Source organism: Coregonus lavaretus (assembly GCF_964263955.1).
Source record: "Coregonus lavaretus genome assembly, chromosome: 5".
NCBI lineage: Eukaryota > Metazoa > Chordata > Actinopteri > Salmoniformes > Salmonidae > Coregonus > Coregonus lavaretus.
Genome location: NC_139992.1, coordinates 41,382,443 through 41,408,706, shown reverse-complemented (window position 1 = coordinate 41,408,706; position 26,264 = coordinate 41,382,443). Strand labels below are relative to the sequence as shown.

At 42.7% G+C, this 26,264-nt stretch overlaps 1 protein-coding gene across 2 annotated transcripts in view; it reads left to right on the top strand.

The window, feature by feature from the left end:
- The window catches only part of LOC311129028 (muskelin), a 36,104-nt gene extending 11,872 nt beyond the window's left edge, over nt 1-24,232 (top strand). The window contains exons 2-18 of one of the 2 annotated variants that reach the window (XM_084161278.1): nt 5,072-5,141; nt 6,717-6,859; nt 6,966-7,054; nt 7,208-7,317; nt 7,735-7,927; nt 8,317-8,433; nt 8,656-8,721; nt 12,131-12,243; nt 12,836-13,048; nt 13,458-13,679; nt 14,158-14,287; nt 21,164-21,311; nt 22,118-22,232; nt 22,600-22,739; nt 23,079-23,181; nt 23,434-23,488; nt 23,854-24,232. In XM_084161278.1, the coding sequence (XP_084017404.1) occupies nt 5,072-5,141; nt 6,717-6,859; nt 6,966-7,054; nt 7,208-7,317; nt 7,735-7,927; nt 8,317-8,433; nt 8,656-8,721; nt 12,131-12,243; nt 12,836-13,048; nt 13,458-13,679; nt 14,158-14,287; nt 21,164-21,311; nt 22,118-22,232; nt 22,600-22,739; nt 23,079-23,181; nt 23,434-23,488; nt 23,854-23,975 (2,149 nt within the window). In that variant the 3' untranslated portion in view covers nt 23,976-24,232. Of the gene's footprint in view, nt 1-5,071; nt 5,142-6,716; nt 6,860-6,965; nt 7,055-7,207; nt 7,318-7,734; nt 7,928-8,316; nt 8,452-8,655; nt 8,722-12,130; nt 12,244-12,835; nt 13,049-13,457; nt 13,680-14,157; nt 14,288-21,163; nt 21,312-22,117; nt 22,233-22,599; nt 22,740-23,078; nt 23,182-23,433; nt 23,489-23,853 lie in introns of both variants that reach the window. The other variant, XM_084161277.1, reaches the window with a different exon arrangement.
- Nucleotides 24,233-26,264: the final 2,032 nt, after the last annotated feature.

Genomic DNA, 26,264 nt, shown 5'->3' with positions numbered 1-26,264 from the left:
AAATCATCTGGAGAAAATATGTATATTTTATTCAGCTTTGTTCAATTGTATTCTTCATACTATAAAATAATGCCAAGGAATTATAAGCAAATCTTGTCTGCTAAATGAACTAGTATAGCCCACAGCCATTTGGCAGAGCCACATCAGGACCTAACATAAGGACAGCTCAGAGTATGCTATTATTTTCTTCTGAAATAGACTACATTTTCAAAATATCATGTTTCTTTAGACCTGTCTAAAATAAATAATGGATTTATTGTGAAGGTGTAGGCTATATTACATGGATTTATTAGACTTTTTAAAATGGCTTGTAGGCTATGTGTGGATGCTAAATGTCTTTATGTTAATTACCATAAGATCGACAGTTATTTGCGTGACAATCACCGGCTGATGAAATTTCGTGACCACCACAGCCCTAGTCACATGTGCACATTTGTTGATATTCAGTGCTAGTTAGTGAGTCATTTGCCCAGTTATAGCTAATTTTTGGTCAGCAATGAAAATCCTGGAAAAGTCATGGTGTGTGCATCACCTGCCTGTGCCAGTGGGCCGTTGCCAGCGGAGGGAGAGATATATATATATTTGCGCAGCAGGTAAAGTAAAGATGGCCAATTCAAAACATATTGTGTAGTTTGTCTGGTTATCTCACTAGTTAACGAACTTGGGTAGAAAAAGAGGGTAAAATACAAAAAAACTAATATATATATATATTACGATTGAGCTATTAGCATGTATTAATGTCATTGTCATGTCCGATGTCCTAAAATAACTTTCCACCTGCACTCGTGTATAACCGCAAATGGCCGACACGCAGTTGATATGGGTATACAGTTGATGAAACCAATACTGCATACTCCGGTTGTAAAACCGTATGTCTCTCAAGCACTCAGAATTGGTTAGGATTCTCCTCTATTCAATACTGGCCATGTAATTCTGACAGTTTTAAAAATATTTTCTAAGAATATCCTAATTGACAAGTAACTCCTATGCTGTCAAGATCTCCCCTGAACACTGAATATTTTAGCCTTACAAATAGATAAGCATCTTAGTTTGCTGCCTAGCCTAGCCTTAGCAATTTGATCCCTGGTTCGTTGAATGTGGGAATTATTTTATAAAAACATACAGTGGGGAAAAAAAGTATTTAGTCAGCCACCAATTGTGCAAGTTCTCCCACTTAAAAAGATGAGAGGCCTGTAATTTTCATCATAGGTACACGTCAACTATGACAGACAAAATGAGAAAAAAAAATCCAGAAAATCACATTGTAGGATTTTTAATGAATTTATTTGCAAATTATGGTGGAAAATAAGTATTTGGTCAATAACAAAAGTTTCTCAATACTTTGTTATATACCCTTTGTTGGCAATGACACAGGTCAAACGTTTTCTGTAGGTCTTCACAAGGTTTTCACACACTGTTGCTGGTATTTTGGCCCATTCCTCCATGCAGATCTCCTCTAGAGCAGTGATGTTTTGGGGCTGTCGCTGGGCAACACAGACTTTCAACTCCCTCCAAAGATTTTCTATGGGGTTGAGATCTGGAGACTGGCTAGGCCACTCCAGGACCTTGAAATGCTTCTTACGAAGCCACTCCTTCGTTGCCCGGGCGGTGTGTTTGGGATCATTGTCATGCTGAAAAACCCAGCCACGTTTCATCTACAATGCCCTTGCTGATGGAAGGAGGTTTTCACTCAAAATCTCACGATACATGGCCCCATTAATTCTTTCCTTTACACGGATCAGTCGTCCTGGTCCCTTTGCAGAAAAACAGCCCCAAAGCATGATGTTTCCACCCCCATGCTTCACAGTAGGTATGGTGTTCTTTGGATGCAACTCAGCATTCTTTGTCTTCCAAACACGACGAGTTGAGTTTTTACCAAAAAGTTATATTTTGGTTTCATCTGACCATATGACATTCTCCCAATCCTCTTCTGGATCATCCAAATGCACTCTAGCAAACTTCAGACGGGCCTGGACATGTACTGGCTTAAGCAGGGGGACACGTCTGGCACTGCAGGATTTGAGTCCCTGGCGGCGTAGTGTGTTACTGATGTTAGGCTTTGTTACTTTGGTCCCAGCTCTCTGCAGGTCATTCACTAGGTCCCCCCGTGTGGTTCTGGGATTTTTGCTCACCGTTCTTGTGATCATTTTGACCCCACTGGGTGAGATCTTGCGTGGAGCCCCAGATCGAGGGAGATTATCAGTGGTCTTGTATGTCTTCCATTTCCTAATAATTGCTCCCACAGTTGATTTCTTCAAACCAAGCTGCTTACCTATTGCAGATTCAGTCTTCCCAGCCTGGTGCAGGTCTACAATTTTGTTTCTGGTGTCCTTTGACAGCTCTTTGGTCTTGGCCATAGTGGAGTTTGGAGTGTGACTGTTTGAGGTTGTGGACAGGTGTCTTTTATACTGATAACAAGTTCAAACAGGTGCCATTAATACAGGTAACGAGTGGAGGACAGAGGAGCCTCTTAAAGAAGAAGTTACAGGTCTGTGAGAGCCAGAAATCTTGCTTGTTTGTAGGTGACCAAATACTTATTTTCCACCATCATTTGCAAATAAAATCATTAAAAATCCTACAATGTGATTTTCTGGATTTTTTCCCCTCAATTTGTCTGTCATAGTTGACGTGTACCTATGATGAAAATTACAGGCCTCTCTCATCTTTTTAAGTGGGAGAACTTGCACAATTGGTGGCTGACTAAATACTTTTTTTCCCCACTGTACATTTAAACTCAGTTTTTCACAACTCCTGACATTTAATCCTAGTAAAAATGTCCTGTCTTAGGTCAGCTAGGATCACCACTTTTATTTTAAGAATGTGAAATGTCAGAATAATAGTAGAGAGAATTATTTATTTAAGCTTTTATTTCTTTCATCACATTCCCAGTGGGTCAGAAGTTTACATACACTCAATTAGTATTTGGTAGCATTGCCTTTAAATTGTTTCTTGGGTCAAATGTTTCGGGTATCCTTCCACAAGCTTCCCACAATAAGTTGGGTGAATTTTGGCCCATTCCTCCTGACAGAGCTGGTGTAACTGAGTCAGGTTTGTAGGCCTCCTTGCTCGCACACGCTTTTTCAGTTCTGCCCACAAATCTTCTATAGGATTGAGGTCAGGGCTTTGTGATGGCCACTCCAATACCTTGACTTTGTTGTCCTTAAGCCATTTTGCCACAACTTTGGAAGGATGCTTGGGGTCATTGTCCATTTGGAAGACCCATTTGCGACCAAGCTTTAACTTCCTGAATGATGTCTTGAGATGTTGCTTCAATATATCCACATCATTTTCCTTCCTCATTATGCCATCTATTTTGTGAAGTGCACCAGTCCCTCCTGCAGCAAATCACCCCCACAGCATGATGATGCCACCCCTGTGCTTCACGGTTGGGATGGTGTTCTTCAGCTTGCAAGCTACCCCCTTTTTCCTCCAAACATAACAATGGTCATTATGGCCAAACAGTTCTATTTTTGTTTCATCAGACCAGATAAAATTTCTCCAAAAAGTATGATATTTGTCCCCATGTGCAGTTGCAAACCATAGTCTGGCATTTTTATGGTGGTTTTGAAGCAGTGGCTTCTTCCTTGCTGAGCGGCCTTTCAGGTTATGTCGATATAGGACTCGTTTTACTGTGGATCTAGATACTTTTGTACCTGTTTCCTCCAGCATCTTCACAAGGTCCTTTGCTGTTGTTCTGGGATTGATTTGCACTTTTCGCACCAAAGTACGTTCATCTCTAGGACACAGACCGTGTCTCTTTCCTGAGCGGTATGACGGCTGCGTGGTCCCATAGTGTTTATACTTGCATACTATTGTTTGTACAGATGAACGTGTTACCTTCAGGCGTTTGGAAATTGCTCCCAACGATGAACCAGACTTGTGGAGATCTACAATTTTTTTTCTGAGGTCTTTGCTGATTTCTTTTGATTTTCCCATGATATCAAGCTAAGAGGCACTGAGTTTGAAAGTAGGCCTTGAAATACATCCACAGCTACACCTCAAATTATGTCAATTAGCCTATCAGAAGCTTCTAAAGCCATGACATAATTTTCTGGAATTTTCCAAGCTGTTTAAAGGCACAGTCAACTTAGTGTATGTAAACTTCTGACCCACTAGAATTGTGATCCAGTGAATTATAAGTGAAATAATCTGTCTGTAAACAATTGTTGGAACAATTACTTGTCATGCACAAAGTAGATGTCCTAACCGTCTTGCCAAAACTATAGTTTGTTAACAAGAAATGTGTGGAGTGGTTGAAAAACAAGGTTTAATGACTCCAACCTAAGTGTATGTAAACTTCCGACTTCAACTGTATTTCTAATACCTTTTAAAGACATGCTCCGGTACTTTGGCAACTACTTAAACCTCCTGCTTTGGGCTAGATGTGTCAATGTGTAGTTCATACATGCATAATCTATGAGCAGAATTACTGTCTTACTTCAATTAGCCACGAAATCCCTAGTTCGAAAGCAACTGTTTTTCTGGAAGCTGTGATGCGCTATTTTTCCTCAATTTTCCCCCAAGTGGGCCAGCCCCCTAGCAATTCGAGTTCAACAAATGAGCTTCAGCCCCTCGCCATGTGAGTGACAGCTAGCAAGATACACATGATGCACCCACAGCAAAGCGAGAGAGAGCAGTGACGTGTTGCATGTACCGTATCATCACATGTGACGTAGTATGCAATTTTCGGGGACCACTGTTGGCTCATGAGTGCTATTTTCAGAACTACTGGCGAAAAAGTATACAAAAGTACCGGAGAATCCCTTTAAGACTTTTTCTGGTAGATGTTTTCTAAGACCCCTTTTCCTTCTGTTTGACCAGAAATCAAAGTCAGTATTTATGCGTAATTTTTAAAGATGGGAAATGGTTGAAAAATGTATCTATGCCTTCATTTCCCCAAAATATATTTTATTTGACACCCAATTTGATATGCTGCTATGATCTTCCTTCACATGTGGTGCTCATGGGTCCTTTTACATGGAAATTACCCTATCCCTTTGCTCACAACAAATGATGGTTGGATGTTGGCTGAAAAATGTCCTTTCTCCCATCTTTCCCTTTCTGTGTGTAGAAACATCTTGGTGGACAAACCCAATGACCAGTCCTCCAGGTGGTCGTCTGAGAGCAATTACCCTCCACAGGTAACGTCTGCTGTGTCCCGCCCACATAGATACCTGTCTCATACATACAACATCTGTGTTCTCAATTCACTGGTGGCTGCAAAATAGTAGCGCCTACCTGGTTGTTTAGCAACAAAACCGACGCGTGTTCAACTATGGGGCAAAACAGACTGAGTTGGCTTAGATTGTTGACAACATGTAAACTATATTTAGTCTCCAGTGTTTATTAAAAACATAAATACATTTGCACAATGAGCACTTGTTGTCTCTCAAGTACATAGTTACAGTTTTTGGTTAGCTAGCTAGCGAATTTGAGCCATTTTAGTATTGACGTGAAATCAGTCAAAACACCTCAAAACAAGACATGTTATCAAGAACAAGATGAAACTAGCTGAAACGAGTCACTTACGATTCCCCACATGGCAGTTTCTTGTCATTGTTGGTAGCTATCTGGCCATCCACAATCATAACTCACTGACCTCTGCACCATTGAAGCGTGCGTTGTCAGCTAACCCATGTACAGGATGCACATCTTGACCCAATGACTTGCATTTGCACTTTTATGAATAGAAAGTGGCCCAGCGCAGTGTGTTTGACTGTCTTGTGGTTACAGCCAGAGGAAATTGAAAGTTTGTTTTTGCAGGAAGAGGAAACTAAGCATGTCAGTCTTAACAACCCAAGCTAGACATTCAAGTGTGGCAGAGGCAAAACTCCACTGCATCTGTTTACGTCAAATACTTTTCACTCTATAAAAATGTTGAACTCTCATCAACCCCTTTTATCTTTTCAAAGAGAGCGAGGTTGTGGAAAGGTGAAACCTTGAAAATAAGTATACTGAATAAATAATAAAGCCTTATCCCATAAATCACCCCATCGCAAAGCTTATTTTCTTTATTCAATAAATGAAGACGGCCCTTTTCATATAAATGTTTTATAACAGTTTCCGTGGCAACAAGAATCAACAGAGCATTGAGATACGGGTCGTTCATTATCAAGTGTGCCATGTATTTAGGTGACAGGTCAGGACTATTTTGAAAAAGCAAGATCGATATACCTAAGCCTAGGAATAATCCCTCTGTGTTAAATCTACCCGCAAAATGTCTGCCGTATTATTGATGAAAACTGTTGAAGATGAAACTGTATCAGAGGACCCATTAGTAAGCCTAGCAGATGCACTCTGGTGTTTTATTGTTCACTTACACAACCATTTAAACCTACAGGACATGTAGAAACATGGGTCTCCAGGGATTGTGGGTTGCCTGGTTTCCGGAAAGCAGATTTAATCGATGTTCAATCTGTGCTGCTCTGTCCCCTCAGTCTCTCCCAGAGGGCTCAGCCCAGTGACCTGTCCTGTCGGCAGCATATATGCCCAGGCTAGTTACCACTCCAATGACCTGTAAACATGTCCCATAGTTTGATTGTGCAGCAGCTCCTATACACAGTATTTCTCCTCTGCTGTCTGTGCCATCTGCAGTGTTGTGTAACATGTTAGAAGAGCAGTAGAATGAAAACTGTGGTGTCATGTTTTGCTTATATATGGATCAGAGACTGCTGATCAAATTCTCCCCTCTATTTTGCACTCTGTTTTCCCTCCAGTACTTATTGTTGAAAATGGAAAGGCCTGCGATCGTTCAGAGCATCACCTTCGGGAAGTATGAGAAGACTCACGTGTGCAACCTGAAGAAGTTCAAAGTGTTTGGTGGGATGAGTGAAGAGAACATGACAGAACTCCTGTCCAGGTGATGGGCAGAGGGACAGTGAAGTGTAATCCTTTACTGTATAAATAACCTACCTTACTCTATCTGTACCTTATTTCTTTTATTTTTCTCTTCTATTCCTCTGCAGTGGCCTGAAGAATGACTACAACAAGGAGACCTTCACCTTGAAGCACAAGATTGACGAACAGATGTTTCCTTGCAGATTTGTTAAAATAGGTGAGTTTGGAAATGGCTTGGGCCTACAGACTCTGTCCAGTTTGAAAATGATTGGAGTGAGGGGATGCTACAGGGCTAGAGATGGAAATAAGTCAAAATGGCAAAATAGTTAATGACTTAAATTATAGACCATTCTCTCTGTCTCTCTCTCAGTGCCTCTGATGTCTTGGGGGCCCAGTTTTAACTTCAGTATCTGGTACATTGAGCTGCATGGCATTGAGGAACCTGATGTAGTTCAGCCCTGTCTTAACTGGTACAGCAAGGTGAGCCTGCCTCTGAGACACACACTCACATACACAGTTGGGGTTAAGGGAGAGAATCAGTCTGAGTGGATTACTTAAGCAATAAGGCCCGCGAGGGTGTGGTATTTGCGGAGTGCCTGGATACAGCCCTTAGCCATGGTATATTGGCCATATACTACAAACTCCAGAGGTGCCTTATTGATATTATAAACTGGTTACCAACGTAATTAGAGCAGTAACAATAATATTTTGTCATACCTATGGTATATGGTCTGATATACCACGGCTGTCAGCCAATCAGCATTCAGGGCTCGAACCACCCAGTTTATAATATGAAGTATAACATTTGTGATGAAAAACATTGAACAAAGATGGAGGAGATATTACAGTGAGCGTGTCCCCTCCCATTCCCTTGGCCCTCCCCCTGTGCTCCTCTAGTACCGGGAACAGGAAGCGATCCGCCTGTGCCTGAAGCACTTTCGGCAGCATAACTACACAGAGGCCTTTGAGTCGCTGCAGAAGAAGACGCGCATCGCGTTGGAACACCAAATGCTGACACACCTTCACGACCGCCTGGTGCTCCGGGGAGACTTTGACGCCTGTGAGGAGCTCATCGACAAAGCCGTCAAAGGTCGTGACACCCACACCTCCTCAGACACAGACCGATGGAGGCTGGACCTACTGCTCTGTACACATCAACTGCAATACAACTACATGACCTCAATCATCATACTATCTACAGATGTCTACCGTCCCATCACTGAGGACTTAGCTCAGCTTATATTTAGCTCATAGATTTAGTGGATACTATAGACATTATTAATTATTTACACTATAGACCCATCTATCTGTACATTACCTTTTCATTTTATCAGATTTATTTGAAACCTCAGGGTGTGGCAATGTCATCCTGACAGCACGCTTTCTTTTGAGATTGAAAAGGTAACAAAATTATTCACTTCTAGTTCCTGGCTAAAATAATCTGGACCATCTTCCTGTGTTTGACCATCTCCTCTGTAGACGGTTTATTTAACCAGTACATCAGCCAGCAAGAGTACAAGCCAAGATGGAGTCAGATTATCCCCAAGAGTAACAAAGGTACAACCGCCCAAGAGCCAAGCCCAGACGACATGAACAGTGAGACAAACTACTCAAGTAGGAAATGTTTTCTTATTAACAAAATGCTATGGTACGCTGTACACTACCGCTCTATTGTGATTCATTCATGTTTTTCCCCGTCCCCCTTTCTCTTCTGCTCCTTCTCCATTCCCCCTCAACATTCCAACCCTCTCCTACATTTTATTCCCTCCTTTCCCTCAATCCCTTTCTCTCGCTCTCCCGCTCCATCTCTCTCTCCAGGTAATGAGGATGACAACAGACCAGGGATGAGGGGAGGTCATCAGATGGTCATCGACGTTCAGACAGGTGAGGCATGCTGGCTAACACCACACCTAGACAACACCCCCTATAATGTCGGCCATTATTTCCACTGGAATTCTCCTCTTCAAATTTGTTTTACAAACTGGCCTTAAATGCCCCCACCAGAGGGCAATGCCACCTCTATTTCAATGTAATTCCTGTCCGATAGTGGACATTTACGTTTATGTGCCACCTCCGAAGAATGACGCAGGCTACTAATACATATTCACGAATTGGGGGTGGGTACGTTGTGGGTGTTTTCCACGTGGAGTGGACAGAAAACAACAAGTAGGGTACTGAAAGCTGTCAGTGTACCTAGCTAGCATGCTAACCTTATCTGGCTAACTAATGTTATCTGTTGCTACACTGTATTCAAAAGATTAGCCAGCTAGGCTATGGCTGGTTCTGGAGCTGGATTTGTCATAAGCATGTAGGGAAAATGTTGCCACAGACGGACAGGGGAAACCAGTGTCTTTGACTTTGCCATCTATTGTTATCTCCGAAGTTTTGGCATCTTTCATAAGATCCGCCATATAAGATGAAGCTCCGGTAATATGGATAGCCTAACTATCAGGGGCGCAACTTTCACTGGGGACGGGGGGACATGTCCCCCCCACATTCTGAAATTGCATTTTTGTCCCCTCCAGTGTTATCATTGGAATGTGATACAAAATGAGGCAACGGTGTGCTTCAGGACCATGCGGACGCCTCAGAGCGGTCAAGTAGGTTGTTTGGAGTGTGTATCCGACTCGATAAAAAAAGTAATATTCTATGTCCCCCCCACTTCTAAAACCAAAGTTGCATCCCTGCGCACTATTGAACGGTTTGGACTTGAGATGCATTTTTCTACATTGTAATGGGCACGGTGCAACCTTTGGTAGGCTCATAACATGGTTCTCACAGCTAGGGGAAGTGAAAGCATAGGCTGCAATGACTGCACGCCGCAATTGATATGTAACAACGCCCTGAGCACATCGGACACAAAACAAAACACTGATACTTGATGTAACAACAGCACAAAATAGATAAACAAGTTTGTGGAAACTTATGATTTCTAGCTGCACCAATCAAAGCAATGGAGCGTGTTCAAAACCATTCATCTTCGGGGGAGCGGGGTTACAAAATGCAATCATATCACAGGCAATTTGACCATTTATAAAATGGTCTCATATATTTTTTTGAATACAGACTAGCTAAATAAATAAGTGCAACTTCACAAATTATCCAATGGATTATGATAATTTGCTAGTAAAAAAGTAGAGGTTTAGAAACATAAGTTTGCACCCCCTATTTTAATTTGCGACATGGCTCAGGCAGCCAGGTGTAGGCTGTGGCGAAAAACTGTAGCCAGAGACAGAAGAGGAAGCGAGACACCTCACTGGCTGTATTTATCCACCATCTTTGCTGTAGCCAAATATTCTCTATTAAATTGCTCAGCTTAGTCACGACTCTCAAACTTTGCAGGTGTTTCTTATTAGTAAACAATGCCATGCGGGTGGGTGGTACCATTTCAAGTAAAGCTCAGCCCTGAAACGAAACGTAGGCTAAAAATAATTTGCATGTCATTTCATAGGAAAAGACACGGCATTGACATGAATTTGCACAAAGTGGGCAGTTCAGGGCTGTCACTTGTGCAACATCGTGGGTAAGCTCTGGCCATAGTCTTTCAACTCAAAAGTGGATTTCTACTTCTGTGGGCGTTTAAGACATATGTTATAGCCTTTTAAAGCTGTTTTGCAGAAGACAGTGGTGTTATTTCAGTGCTCGGTAATGTTTTGGTGGCTTACTCGCCTGCAGGCGTTTGTAAAGACAAAGGCTTGTATTGTGTGCGTGTGTATACAGGCTGTGAGAAGCCTTGCATCTCACTGGTCTGTCTCTCAGGCCCCCAGACACTGAGTACTCTGTTTTTGGTCAATCCAGATGATCTAGAGTAACCCCACAACCTACAAAAACCTCCACACGGTCTGCACGTCATGCAGACATTACCCCTGTGTGCCGCTCTGCTGATTTGCCATGGTTACGGCCCATTGAACCTGTGCACCGCTGTGTTAATTATGCACTCATGCTACTCAGTTCAGGGGTTCTTCAGGACTCTAGAAGTCATGATTTCCCCTAAAATTCTCATGATTGCACTCAGTATGGCAACATGTAGCCTAAGTGTTTATCTTGAATAGCCTTTTTCTATCCCTTAACCCTTTACACTCGTGGGAGTTGGCCTCCATGGATAGGGCAACATTGAAATGTTTCTAACAGAAGAAATATGAGAAACAAATGCATAACCATGGTAGCCATTGAAAGGGAAGACTTTTGACATTATGGGGAAATAATCGGACCAAAGGTGAGGACACAACAGTCAAGTGTTAGATTAAGAGGTCTAACTGGTGTCTCAAAGTGGCCACACACCTCTCCAAAGTGTGCACAGATACTAAATCATTTCAATTCACTTTTATGACTCAAGGAAAGAGCCTTCAAATATTAGGTGCTTTTTTAGCTCTCCTAGCTGTACCGTTGAAGAATTGAAGCAAGCACACTTTTATTTGGAACACAGGCCTGCATCCCCTCCATCACACAATGATTACGCAATCCAAAATTGGTCCATTATAAATTGCATTCTGGGTCAGGTGGGCATAATTTGAAAGCTTATTCTATTGCCAACATGACTAGCTAAGTTATAAAATACCATCTTAGTGTTAGGCTTTCAGAAGGCACTTCAGAGAAACTGATAGTCATTTTGGTGTGCATAGAATGGATTAATGAGTGCATTCAGGTGCGTGTTCTGCTGCAAATTTTCTTCACAATGTGACAAACAGGTTCCTTCTGTTAAAAAAACAGGGTATGACGCCATGTCATCCTTGTCACTGTACATCAAATAGGGATCATAAACGTTGATACTGTAAAGGACATGAATTTCATCATATGGAAAAGCGAAGCACACATTTGGACTTGTGGGTGTGTGGTTTGCTTGTATGACATCAAAGCAGTATTTAATATAATCAACGTCTCATCTTTCAAAACAAATCGAGTCCTCTTGATCCAGTATTCCTCTCTCTCAGACGACAAAACATGTACAAAAGTAGCCCAATTAGCGGGAGGACGGGGGCATCTTCTTGTTGTGCGTAGTGCTGCTGTTTAGAATGCCTGTCAGTTGAATCCCATACAGCACTGTAAAGTGGAGACCCTGACTTCTGACGTCTTGTATAGCATGTTACTGTATAGCCACTGCATTCCAGTGGCGCTTATCAGTGACCAAATCTGCCATTTTCAACCAGTATACAAGTTGTGTGTAAAGGGATAGTTTCAGGACCATTTTCCTTTACTTTAGACTTCTTGGTGTTTCAGTATAGGCACCGGAGTAGTTCAGTGATGTTGAATGCATCCCAGGTGTTGACCAGCATTGGCTTCTTGTTTCCTACAGAGACGGTGTATCTTTTTGGGGGCTGGGACGGCACACAGGACCTGGCTGACTTCTGGGCCTACAGTGTTCAGGAGAACCAGTGGGTCTGCATCTCCAGAGACACAGAGAAGGAGGTGAGGGCGCAAGATGTATGAAAGAGAGAAGGATGGAGGGAAAGTGGAAAAGAGGAGTTATTGTGACACAGAACAAGACATCAACTGTTAAATGGTCCATACTGATTGTTACAGCTGCTTAATGAGCAGAACACTAGATTATTTATGCATTTACTTTTATTTGTTTTATTTTACCTTTATTCATACAGGTTTTTCTCATTGAGATAAAATCTATTTTTCAAGAGAGACCTGGTCAAACAACAGCAGGGGGAACAAAGTTTCAGACAAAACAACTTACATACACTAACACAACATTGAACAAAACTATAGACACGCATACAGTACAACAACTACATATTACGTAAAGAAACTGCAGTTTTCTCTGGTGAAGGTAATGTCTATCTAACGGATGATTATAATGAAGATAATAGTTGATTGCTTCACTATAGGAAAATATTACAAAGGCACAATGTTTTTGAGCAGGTACTGGATATCAACAAAGTTCAGTAAATGGTAGAAACGCACATAGACTGCAGGGGGCCGGGTTGTCTTGTTTGACCATTTCTTGATAGGTTGTGTGATGGCTTACTATGTCCCCCCTGTCCTTTCCCAGAGTGGTCCCAGTGCGCGGTCCTGTCACAAGATGTGCATCGACAGCCAGCGGCGGCAGATCTACACACTCGGCCGCTACCTAGACTCCAGCGTCAGGAACAGCAAGTCTCTGAAGAGTGACTTCTACCGTTACGACGTTGACGCCAACACCTGGACACTGCTCAGCGAGGACACGTCAGCCGACGGCGGGCCCAAGCTCGTCTTTGACCACCAGGTAACCCCATTATCACGCCCTTCACATAGCTGTATCATACACGTCCAAACTGGACCAAACTGGCTAGGAGTGAATTGAAACACTTTGGGCCTAATTCAAAATTGGTTACAGAGTTTCTGTGGATTCAATAATTGGTACACTCAACCATCTGGAGGTGAGACCAGAGCACTGATGATGAAGGCTTAGCCAGCTACAGTCTTGACATATTTTCCTCGTGTCCCACTTTTTAAGCTAAAAATGGATCTGGAAATGCCAAGGATTTTTGCATCATTTTCCCACTGCTCTAAGCCCAACACTGACATCCAAATGTTGAATCTCATGACTCTCTCTTCCTACCCAACCTTTCTCTCCTCCTCTCTCCTCTCCCTTTCTCTCATTCTTACTCCCTCTTTCCTCCCTCTCCCTATAGATGTGTATGGACTCGGAGAAACACATGATCTATACGTTTGGCGGTCGGATCCTGATGTGTAACGGCAGTGTGGAGGACAGCAGGACGTCCGAGCCCCAGTTCAGTGGGCTGTATGCCTTCCACTGCCAGGCCGGAACCTGGAGCCTGCTCAGAGAAGACTCCTGCAACGCTGGGCCTGAGGACGTCCAGTCACGCATCGGACACTGCATGCTCTTCCACACTGTGAGTTATGGGAGTAGTACCATGACTGGTGTTGATGGTAGGGTAATGTTGCATGGATGATACTGAACTGTGCTCATACATGGATACTTACACATATCAACACACAATGTGGCAACTTTGCGGTGACATTCTTTATAGAATTCAGCACAAACACCAGAATGAGTTATTGACAGAAATAAATCAATACCCACACAATCCTGACTGAAGCATTCAGAAGAGCCAAAATGGCTTTCTGCTTTGTGTTTTTAGAGAAAGCCAATGACATAACGGAACAAATATGCACCGATTTTACTCTCAGGACTTTTAAGAAGCCAAGGAAAATTGAACTGATAGTTCTGACTATCTTGTTTCACAGAAGAATGTAAACCATTCAGAGCGTTGGCATGAATTAGATTTTGCTCCTCTCTCTCTCTCTCTCTCTCTCTCTCTCTCTCTCTCTCTCTCTCTCTCTCTCACCCCCACCCCACCCTTTCTCTAGAGGAATCGTTGTCTGTATGTGTTTGGAGGTCAGAGGTCAAAGACGTACCTGAATGACTTCTTCAGCTACGACGTGGACGGGGACCATGTGGAGATCATCTCAGACGGAACCAAGAAGGACTCCGGCATGGGTAAGACTGGCTACTTAGTCACTTAAGCCACCAGGGACAGTAACTGTTAATGCCAAGGGTGGAGGATAGTACAGCCGACACACCTTCATTGTTTAGTGCCAACATTTTGTTCCAAACGGATCTGCTCAGGTCTCATATTGGCAGGTTATTACAAGGCTAAACTCATCTAGTTTTCATGTCAAAGTCCCCTCACCGCCTTCAGCTTGTTGCACCCTGGGTTCCACACATTCTGCAGGGCAACAGAGAATCGTGGCCGCAGTGCGTTTCTTTACAAAATTGGAATTCATAATTGCTTGCTGTAGTTAGAAAGTGAGCAGTTGATTTCATCAGCTTCTGAGAATAGCATTTTTGTCATGTGCAAATGATTCTTAGAAAATCCCACCCCCGTATTATTGTGGTATTTAGTAAAACGTCACAGGAACGTTAATTAGATTGCTCTCTCACCACACACACACACACACACTGTCTCAATCTCTCACAATATACTTTCTCTTTACTTTTTGTTCTCACTCTTTCACAGAACCACAATCTTTCATCCTCTACTTTTTCTAACACACACACAGGGTAGCAAAGCTACTGGTAATTTACCAAAGTTACTGTAATCTTCAGTCATTTTTGGTAATTAACAGAAAACATATGGTAACTATTCAATTATTATATCTGAGTCCATATTGTTCATGACTTTCTAGTGGATAGACCATATGGTTCAAGAGAAAATAGCCTAATTAATGAAAAAAAGCATCTAATTAACAATGGCATTATTTTCTATTAACTCTGCAACTCTTCCAACTGTTGGCTTTATTCACAACTGCCACCACTTTGACACCTAAACATTGACATCAAACACATGTTGAAATAGTAAAATAAAGCAGCTATAAACAAAATGTTATATATAACTCAGCAAAAAAAGAAACGTCCTCTCACTGAACTACGATTATTTTCAGCAAACTTAACATGTGTAAATATTTGTATGAACATAACAAGATTCAACAACTGAGACATACACTGAACAAGTTCCACAGACATGTGACTAACAGAAATTGAATAATGTGTCCCTGAACAAAGGGGGGGGGGGGGGGTCAAAATCAAAAGTAACAGTCAGTATCTGGTGTGGGCTCCAGCTGCATTAAGTATTGCAGTGCATCTCCTCCTCATGGACTGCACCAGATTAGCCAGTTCTTGCTGTGAGATGTTACCCCACTCTTCCACCAAGGCACCTGCAAGTTCCCGGACATTTCATGGGGGGGAATGGCCCTAGCCCTCACCCTCCGATCTAACAGGTCTCAGACGTGCACAATGGGATTGAGATCCGGGCTCTTTGCTGGCCATGGCAGAACACTGACATTCCTGTCTTGCAGGAAATCACGCACAGAACGAGCAGAATGGCTGGTGGCATTGTCATGCTGGAGGGTCATATCAGGATGAGCCTGCAGGAAGGGTACCACATGAGGGAGGAGGAAGTCTTCCCTGTAACGCACAGCGTTGAGATTGCCTGCAATGACAACAAGCTCAGTCCGATGATGCTGTGACACACCGCCCCAGACCATGACGGACCCTCCACCTCCAAATCAATCCCGCTCCAGAGTACAGGCCTCAGTGTAACGCTCATTCCTTCGACGATAAACGCGAATCCGACCATCACCCCTGGTGAGACAAAGCCGCGACTCGTCAGAGAAGAGCACTTTTTCCCAGTCCTGTCTGGTCCAGCAACGGTGGGTTTGTGCCCATAGGCGACGTTGTTGCCGGTGATGTATGGTGAGGACCTGCCTTACAACAGGCCTACAAGCCCTCAGTCCAGCCTCTCTCAGCCTATTGCAGACAGTCTGAGCACTGATGGAGGGATTGTGTGTTCCTGGTGTAACTTGGGCTGTTGTTGTTGCCATCCTGTACCTGTCCCGCAGGTGTGATGTTCAGATGTACCGAACATCACACATGGTCTGCCACTGCTAGGACGATCAGCTGTCCGTCCTGTCTCCCTGTAGCGCTGTCTTAGGCGTCTCACAGTACGGACATTGCAATTTATTTCCCTGGCCACATCTGCAGTCCTCATGCCTCCTTGCAGCATGCCTAAGGCACGTTCACGCAGATGAGCAGGGACCCTGGGCATCTTTCTTTTGGTGTTTTTCAGAGTCAGTAAGTTTTCATAAATGTGACCTTAATTGCCTACCCTCTGTAAGCTGGTAGTGTCTTAACGACCGTTCCACAGGTGCATGTTCATTAATCGTTTATGGTTCATTGAACAAGCATGGGAAACAGTGTTTAAATCCTTCACAATGAAGATCTGTGAAGTTTCTCAATACGTTGTTATATACCCTTTGTTGGCAATGACACAGGTCAAACGTTTTCTGTAAGTCTTCACAAGGTTTTCACACACTGTTGCTGGTATTTTGGCCCATTCCTCCATGCAGATCTCCTCTAGAGCAGTGATGTTTTGGGGCTGTCGCTGGGCAACACGGACTTCCAAAGATTTTCTATGGGGTTGAGATCTGGAGACTGGCTAGGCCACTCCAGGACCTTGAAATGCTTCTTACGAAGCCACTCCTTCGTTGCCCGGGCAGTGTGTTTGGGATCATTGTCATGCTGAAAGACCCAGCCACGTTTCATCTTCAATGCCCTTGCTGATGGAAGGAGGTTTTCACTCAAAATCTCACGATACATGGTCCCATTCATTCTTTCCTTTACACGGATCAGTCGTCCTGGTCCCTTTGCAGAAAAACTGCCCCAAAGCATGATGTTTCCACCCCCATGCTTCACAGTAGGTATGGTGTTCTTTGGATGCAACTCAGCATTCTTTGTCTTCCAAACACAACGAGTTGAGTTTTTACCAAAAAGTTCTATTTTGGTTTCATCTGACCATATGACATTCTCCCAATCCTCTTCTGGATCATCCAAATGCACTCTAGCAAACTTCAGACGGGCCTGGACATGTACTGGCTTAAGCAGGGGGACACATCTGGCACTGCAGGATTTGAGTCCCTGGCGGCGTAGTGTGTTACTGATGGTAGGCTTTGTTACTTTGGTCCCAGCTCTCTGCAGGTCATTCACTAGGTCCCCCCGTGTGGTTCTGGGATTTTTGCTCACCGTTCTTGTGATCATTTTGACCCCACGGGGTGAGATCTTGCGTGGAGCCCCAGATCGAGGGAGATTATCAGTGGTCTTGTATGTCTTCCATTTCCTAATAATTGCTCCCACAGTTGATTTCTTCAAACCAAGCTGCTTACCTATTGCAGATTCAGTCTTCCCAGCCTGGTGCAGGTCTACAATTTTGTTTCTGGTGTCCTTTGACAGCTCTTTGGTCTTGGCCATAGTGGAGTGTGGAGTGTGACTGTTTGAGGTTGTGGACAGGTGTCTTTTATACTGATAACAAGTTCAAACAGGTGCCATTAATACAGGTACCGAGTGGAGGACAGAGGAGCCTCTTAAAGAAGAAGTTACAGGTCTGTGAGAGCCAGAAATCTTGCTTGTTTGTAGGTGACCAAATACTTATTTTCCACCATAATTTGCAAATAAATTCATTAAAAATCCTACAATGTGATTTTCTGGATTTTTTCCCCTCAATTTGTCTGTCATAGTTGACGTGTACCTATGATGAAAATTACAGGCCTCTCATCTTTTTAAGTGGGAGAACTTGCACAATTGGTGGCTGACTAAATAGTTTTTTTCCCCACTGTATATATATAAGCAAGCACATTTCATGGTGTAACCCTCAAATTAAACACCAATGGTATTCACTAAGTTGATGGTTTATATTTAGGATAATGTTTTACAGCTTTGTCATTCAATTGTTTTTGTTTAAATAATCGTATTCAATTATTTCATATATTTTAAGTGTGATTTAGGCCACACAAAGGGCCAGAGATGATTACAGACACCTGTGATAATCTGAAGTACCCAAAAGGGCCACTAGATGTCTTGTGATGGATTACATAAAATCCTTGAAAGATACCAAAATTCTGGTAGTTTGCTGGTAAACTTCGAACATTTCCAGTAATATACCCTCCCTTTGCAACCCTACACAAACACACACACACAGCCTGAATGCCAACCTGAGCAAATCGCAACATTGCACTCCATTTAGTCACTATCAGCTTATGCTTTTGGTCAGCAGCAGTGTGTGTGCATGTGTGTGTAGCATAATCTGTGCCTTTTCCCATCAAGCTTGTGGCTCAGTGATACTACATTTACAGAACTCTCCCCATCATCACATATATCTTAATCTACCCTTACACTAAAGACTCTAGTAGAATCTGTGCTTTCAGATGCCATAGATGGCTGTAGGAGGAGATACCTTCTCATGTCTCCTCTATTAAAGTGACATGTGACAGACTTTTCAGTGCAGCTCATTAAAAGGCGCAGGGCAGCAGAGAGAGAGAAAGAGATGCTTCTTGTCCTGATAAACAGATTGTCTGACTGAGATCTCTGGATGGACAGAGCAGAGCTGGACTGGCGTGATGATGGTAGAGTATTAATAGATCTCTGTCTGTGTGCCTCTCGCATCTGTGTAGTCCTGCAAGAACGAGAGATGGGAATGGGAGGGAGGCAGAAGTGGGGAGATAGAGAGAGAGAGAGAGAGAGAGAGAGAGAGAGGAGTGAAGAAGCCGAAAGGGAGAGCGAGTAAGACCGAGACGAGGGAGAAACCGAAAGATGCAGAATGAGCAAGCGAGAGCGAAAGAACAAGAGATGGAGAGCGAAAGATGGAGAGAGAAAGAACAGAATGTATTTTGGCAGGAAGGAAGCAGCAAGCCCAAACAGTGTAATCATTCTCTGTTTATCGCCGACGCAGCTGATCTGTGCTCTGCTCCGGTACCACAGAAACATCTCCCTGTTCATTTCCATTTCATAATGCTGCTCTAATGAGCTCTATATCTATGTCCCTAATGGCACCCTATTCCCTATATTGTGTACTACTTTTGACCAGGGCCCATAGGGTCTGGTCAAAAGTAGTGCACTAGGAATGTAATAGGGTGCCATTTGCGATGCACTTATATGGGCCCTGGTCAGAAATAGTGCACTTTATAGGGAATAGGTTGCCATTTGGGACGTAGACTATGTCTGAAGGGCAGAGCACAGTCTCTAGTGGCTCTGTCCTTCTGCTGTTTTCTTTTTGTTCTTCAAATAAACTTCTTTGTTTTGTTGATTCTCTAAAACAATCTGTACTCTCTACTCAAGTTACACAGGCTGGTTGACCTAGGGGCCTATCATTATAATTTTGTTTATGCAGAAGTTCATGCCTTGGTTCATGTCTTGGAACAGGACACCTGTCTATGGAGCTTGTTTGAGAAATTGCCCTAATTGTCCTTGAAAGCATATGGTGGGTTCCATAAAAATATATTAGTTCAAGTTGGTAGTACTAAGTGATTAAGCACAACACAGCATCTTTGTTTTGACTCTGTTCCTCAACTTACCATCATAGCCATGGTAACAACCCACATAGATTTGATACACTATGAAGTTTTTTAATTTTTAATTTTATTTCAGTTGAGAACAAGTTCTCATTTACAACTGCGACCTGGCCAAGATAAAGCAAAGCAGTGCGATTAAAAACAACAACACAGAGTTACATATGGGGTAAAAATACATAAAGTGAAAAAATACAACAGAAAATATATATACAGTGTGTGCAAATGTAGCAAGATATGGAGGTAAGGCAATAAATAGGCTATAGTGCAAAATAATTACAATTAGTATTAACACTGGAATGCTAGATGTGCAAGAGATTATGTGCAAATAGAGATACTGGGGTGCAAAAGAGCAAAATAAATAACCATATAGGGATGAGGTAGTTGGGTGGGCTAATTTCAGATGGGCTGTGTACAGGTGCAGTGATCGGTAAGCTGCTCTGACAAGTCATTGCGAAGGCTTATACTTGCTTCTTCCATGCAACTACTGAAGCACATGTTGTGACTAATAAGCAGCCGATGACCACAAAGCGGAACTACTTGGCCTATATGTGTTCCATATTCCTCTATACGTATGAATAGTAGCATACTCTATACACTGACGTGTCATGACCACAAACACGTCATGTGCAATCAGGGGATTACTTTAGACAAGCAATGTATGCAAATCCGGGTAAAACAACATGCAAATGGATAGTTGCATACTGTTTACACTGTGACTGCAAACACATCCTGTTCTGTCAACTTTTGATATCACTAATGCAAATCCGTAGAAAAACAACCATACATTTGCATTGTGTTCTGTTTGTGTCCAGCAAGTCTCGTTGCTATGTACGTTGCTATGTGAGCAGCCTTTTGAATTCGTAGTCCATCCCATTTCTCTCAAGTCTTTTAATCTTTGCCTCTGATGGAAAAAATGTGCGATAGGGTTAAATAACCGTAGAGGCCAGACTTCTGTGACCAGGAAAAATGCAGAATCCCTGCTATTCTCTCTGTGTTATCTCAATGTAGCCTGCTATTCTCTCTGTTATCTCAAAGTAGCCTGCTATTCTCTCTGTTATCTCAATATAGCCTGCTATTCTCTCTGTTATCTCAATATAGCCTGCTATTCTCTCTGTTATCTCAATGTAGCCTGCTATTCTCTCTGTTATCTCAGTATAGCCTGCTATTCTCTCTGTTATCTCAAAGTAGCCTGCTATTCTCTCTGTTATCTCAATAGAGCCTGCTATTCTCTCTGTTATCTCAATGTAGCATGCTATTCTCTCTGTTATCTCAATGTAGCATGCTATTGTCTCTGTTATCTCAGTATAGCCTGCTATTCTCTCTGTTATCTCAATATAGCCTGCTATTCTCTCTGTTATCTCAATATAGCCTGCTATTCTCTCTGTTATCTCAATATAGCCTGCTATTCTCTCTGTTCTCTCAGTAGCACCCGTCTCTGTTTTAAACCTCTCTCTGATGTGTGTTTGTCCCTCAGTGCCGATGACGGGCTTCACCCAGAGGGCCACCATAGACCCAGAGCTGAATGAGATCCACGTCCTGTCTGGCCTCAGCAAGGACAAGGACAAACGAGAGGAGAACGTCCGTAACTCCTTCTGGATCTATGATATCGCACGCAACAACTGGTACGAGACACACACGGTCTTGTGTAACTAACCTTGTGGGGACACACAATTCAGTCCCATATCAAAATATTTTCCCTAACCCTAGCTCCTAACCCTAAAACTAACCCTAGCTCCTAACACTAATTCTAACCTTAACCCTAAACCCCCTAGAAATAGCATTTGACCTTGTGGGGACAAAATGTCCCCAGTTGGTTAAAAAAATAATGGTTTACTATTCTTGTGGAGACTTCTGGTCCCCACAAGTATAGTTCCACGCGCCCACACACCGTCAAACGCACACAGTAAGACACTGATACAATCATCAACCAATAGCATCATATTTCAAAGTCTTTCCTGACCTGAAAGTGAGTTTCATCATCTCTGCCCTTCAAAAGAGAACTAAATGTTCTTTCAGAGGGCGTGTGTGTGTGTCTGTCCGTGTGTGTGTCTGTCCGTGTGTGTGTTGTACCTCTGCTTCTTCATGGGGAAAGTCTTTGTTCTGGACTAGCTCATTTGGTCAGTTGAAACAGTGCTTGTGAGAGAACAGGCTGTCAGTGCTGCCTGCCGCTGGTTCTGGTACACTGCTTTCTCTAGCCGTTCTTTTGACTGAGTGTCCAGTAAATTAAGTCAATGTAACGCCTCAAGCTGTGTGTGTGTTTCTGCGTAGGAGGCTGTCTACAAGTGTGTTCCAATATTTGCTTCGGGGTGTGTGGGCGTGTTTCCTTTTTAAGGTATAGAAACACAATGGGTGTTGTTCCTCTTCAGGGTTAAGGCTATGTGCGTACTAACTGTTGTACTGTGTGTGTGTGTGTGTGTGCGCGCTGCAGGTCGTGTGTGTATAAGAATGACCAGGCGGTGAAGGAGAACCCCAGTAAGGCTCTGCAAGAGGAGGAGCCCTGTCCACGCTTCGCCCACCAGCTGGTCTATGACGAAATGCACAAGGTCACACACAGACACACTTTAATTGTTTTATTTGACCTTTATTTAACCAGGTTAGTCTTGTTGAGATAACATATATTTTTCAAGAGAGACCTGAACCAAGACCGCAGCATCAACACATCAGTTTCAGACAGACACATGACATCAACCAGACTAAGATACATCAATATAACAAGCAGCATGTCAGTGACGAACATGGATACACACACACTTCTACAAAATGCTATAAGCATAAGGGCACAAAAGTCTTATTAAATACTGTTTCAGGATATCATTATGATCTGAGATCTTCATAGGCACCAGTTACAGTTTTGAGGGTATGGATGGAGGTGCTAATATATCCATTGTCATTTTGCCCCTCGGTGTTCAGGTGCACTACCTGTTTGGAGGTAACCCAGGGAAGTCGTGCTCTCCTAAGATGCGTCTGGATGACTTCTGGTCCCTCAAGCTGTGTCGCCCCTCTAAGGAGTACCTGCTCCGACACTGCAGATACCTAATCAGGAAGTACAGGTACACAACCAGAGAATGGACTATACACCTGTAAATGAACCGTAACCTCTCTGTACCATATAGCAAAACGGTGGATACAAATGTATAGGAGATATGACTTCACAATTCGAGTTTCGGGTTCTGCTTTGACACTGATGCCACCTAGTGGCCATGTCTTGCCATTGTAGGGAAGGGTTTTGTCCTCGCTCATTTTGCAGTCTTTGCAGGGATCTTTTCACATTGTGTGGTACAGAGTTTCTATAGGTTAGACTAAACGATTTCCTTAGGCTCTCTATAGGTATTCCTGAAGATCTGTCGTGTAGCTTCGTGTGTTGTTTCTCATGGTGTGTGTGTGTTTAGGTTTGAGGAGAAGGCCCAGTCAGAGCCTCTGAATGCTCTGAAGTACCTGCAGAACGACCTCTCTCTGACCGTGGACCACACCAACCCTGACGAGACCAAAGAGGTGAGGGGGGACTGATGGAGAGACGGGGGAGAGGGGTACTTGCACATTGTGCAGTGTTATTTATTAAACTGTGCATTTAGATCAAATAAACGTATGAAATGGTTTGGTAATGTAACAGTCAAAGCCTGTGTTTTGATGTTCATGTTTTGATATTATTACCATAGTAACTCAGGGGTGAAATAGCAGTGTATTTGTTGGCAGTGTTGCGTTAGTGTTCAGTGACAGATGTTGTGTTGCGATGTGACTGTTCAGTTCCAGCTCCTGCCCTCGGCTCTCTTCAAGTCCAGCTCTGACTTCATCCCTCTGGGTAAGAGCCTGCTGCGTTGTCCCCATACTTCACTGGACACACAGTCGGAATGATTTATTCTTGCCCGCTTTTTCCCCCTCCAGCCATTCTTTCTGACATACTATAATTTTGGTCCTCCCACATGGCCTTTTGAGCACGGATGTAACCTTTATGAGCTCATATGACTTCCTGTGGAGATTGAGCAATTGAAGTATTTTCTTCCTCCCTCTCTCTCTCCCTTCACGTTCTCTCTCTTGTCCCTCCTCTTTCCCTCTCTCTTTATTACTTTCCATCTCTCTTCCCCTGTCCCTCTTCTTTCTTCCCTTACCTGGCTTTCACTCTCTTCCTCCCTCGCTCATCTCTCCCCCTCTCCCTCCTTCTCACAGGTTTCTCAGACGTGGACCAGACGTATGCCCAGCGCACGCAGCTCTTCGACACGCTCGTCAACTTCTTCCCGGACAGCATGACCCCGCCCAAGGGTAACCTCGTTGACCTCATCACACTCTAGTCCTGCCCCACAACCCTGCGCACCACCACCATACGCCAATAAGACTCACTGATTGGCTGGCCCAAAGCCAAACTTAATATTTTTCTACACTTGACCCTTCCAAGTTCAGGGGTGCTCTGCTCGCGGACTGCACTTGTTGACCCCCTCTTTAGGATGTTGGTTCTTCAACAGTGGTACTGAACTGAACTAAAAGGGCAAATGAGGGTCAGACCACTTGCGATTAAAGGGGTTGATACTAAATATCACTGTGTCAAAAAGGGAAAAAAAACACAAGTGTTTCCTAAGCCTGATAGTCTTTATTGAATAAACTGATTTAACAGGGCAAAAATAACCCAGAACTCTGCCAAACATATCTTCTGTGTTAATTCATTTGATTTGTGAGATTTGTGACTTTTACATGCTGCGTTTGAGTTTGCTTGGCATTAGTAGCCTGTTAGATCAAGGATTTAGTCTATATTGCTCTTTTTTTCCACTCTGTCTTGCATTTCTCTCTCTCTCTCTGTCACACACATGCAAACACACACATACCTGCTTGCAAAAGTAGTTGTGTTACTTAATGACACCCTGTCAGAGCTATGTACGCTGAATATACCTTCAACCAAGTTCATGCTTTTGTTTGCTTGCTCTGCCCGTATTATTGGCAGCCATGTTATATACCCCATATTTATAATAATGACGGCCATGCTGTTAATTGTGTTATATAGAAACAATAGAATAATGATCCTAAGAGACAATAATATATATATATATATATATATATATATATATATATATGTCAAATGAACTTAAATCAATTAAATCCTCTATCAATGTAAAAATCAATCATTTATGGGTTGGGGGGAAACATTGTTACGTTGTCAAAAGCCTGTGATTCTGGTAAAGGCTACTGTAGCTTTAGTGTGACCATGGATCTGTCACTGAGGCATGGTGGGAAATGTAGTCTCCAAGTATGAATGTTATTTTTTAAACTCAAACTCCCCGTCTTGTAAGATAACTGCAAAATGATGGTCCGGCTGTATCAGAGGGATGTATTTTTTTTATGTACAAACACACATCTATACGCACATGATCTCATTGGCAGGGATGTATCTTCCTTTGACGATGTGAGGAGTTATTTTATGGGTAAAGGAAGAATGAATGATGGCTTTCATTGAGGGAGAGCCCAGTCTCCCCCTTCAGCTATGACCTGATTACTGTGTTCTCTCTGTTTCTTATGGAAACAGTGATGACTAGACATTCTTCATTTCCGACCTAAAGAAATACAGAACACTACATTTCATTCTTACTCAGAATAAGGCAGTAGGAGCATTCACAAGTGATCTCTAACACCAAGTTATCAAATGGTATCTGTCTTGTGGCTCCAGCCAAAGTTTTGATGTACAGGAAATGTTTTTGATTGTTTCATAATCATTATGCTGGAACTGAGGATGCCCTTCGATATAGCTGACATTTGTGTGTGTGTCCGTCAAAATGTGTGTTTGTCTCAGATAGCCAGGGTATTTTGTCTAGTCCACTTGTGTAACATAATACAAACATATGCCTCATATTGGTCTTCCATTAATCTCAGTAGGAGAGATGATTGAAGTGATCCTCCTTCCCCTCCTCAAGAACAGTAGCAGCCTAGTCTTCCATTGCATTGTATGTATTGTCTATATATTAAAAAATTATTCTGAGACAGCTGTACAGTATGCAGAGTACACTCTAGGCAAAGGCCTATGGAGTCTGTGAAATATCCATCCCCTTTGATTTGAGATCAATCAACTCCACTATCAGAGATGGAGGGTAGGACTATTCATATTCAAGGCGACAAACACTTAGTGCTTGAATCCTGTCAAGGGTGGTAGAGCCAAACTTTAGAGATACTTTGCCTTGTTAGATCCTATTTTGAAGTACTCAATGATTTCTCTGTTCGTTTGCACTCATGTCCTCAGTAATCAGTATTAGCTTAATTTGAATCACAATCATTGATGTGTGCGCGGTACACACACCTGAATGCTTACATTACAGTATGTGAGCTTGAAACTTGTGTGTGCTTGTTTTTCTGTTTGCTAATGTATTTCTTCTGCTGCCATCATATTAAGCTTAGTAAATATTAGCTCTCTGATGAACTGAAATCTAGAGAGAGAGAGGAGTGTCATACTTACCATCATAGCTTTGCAATAAAACCCGTTATTTAGGAAGGAATCCATTATTTATGGTCATTATCACAGAATAGAAGGCTTTTGCAATGATTACATTAGTTTCTATTTTGTGTCAACCCAAAAAAATAAGCATAAGAAAACATGAATT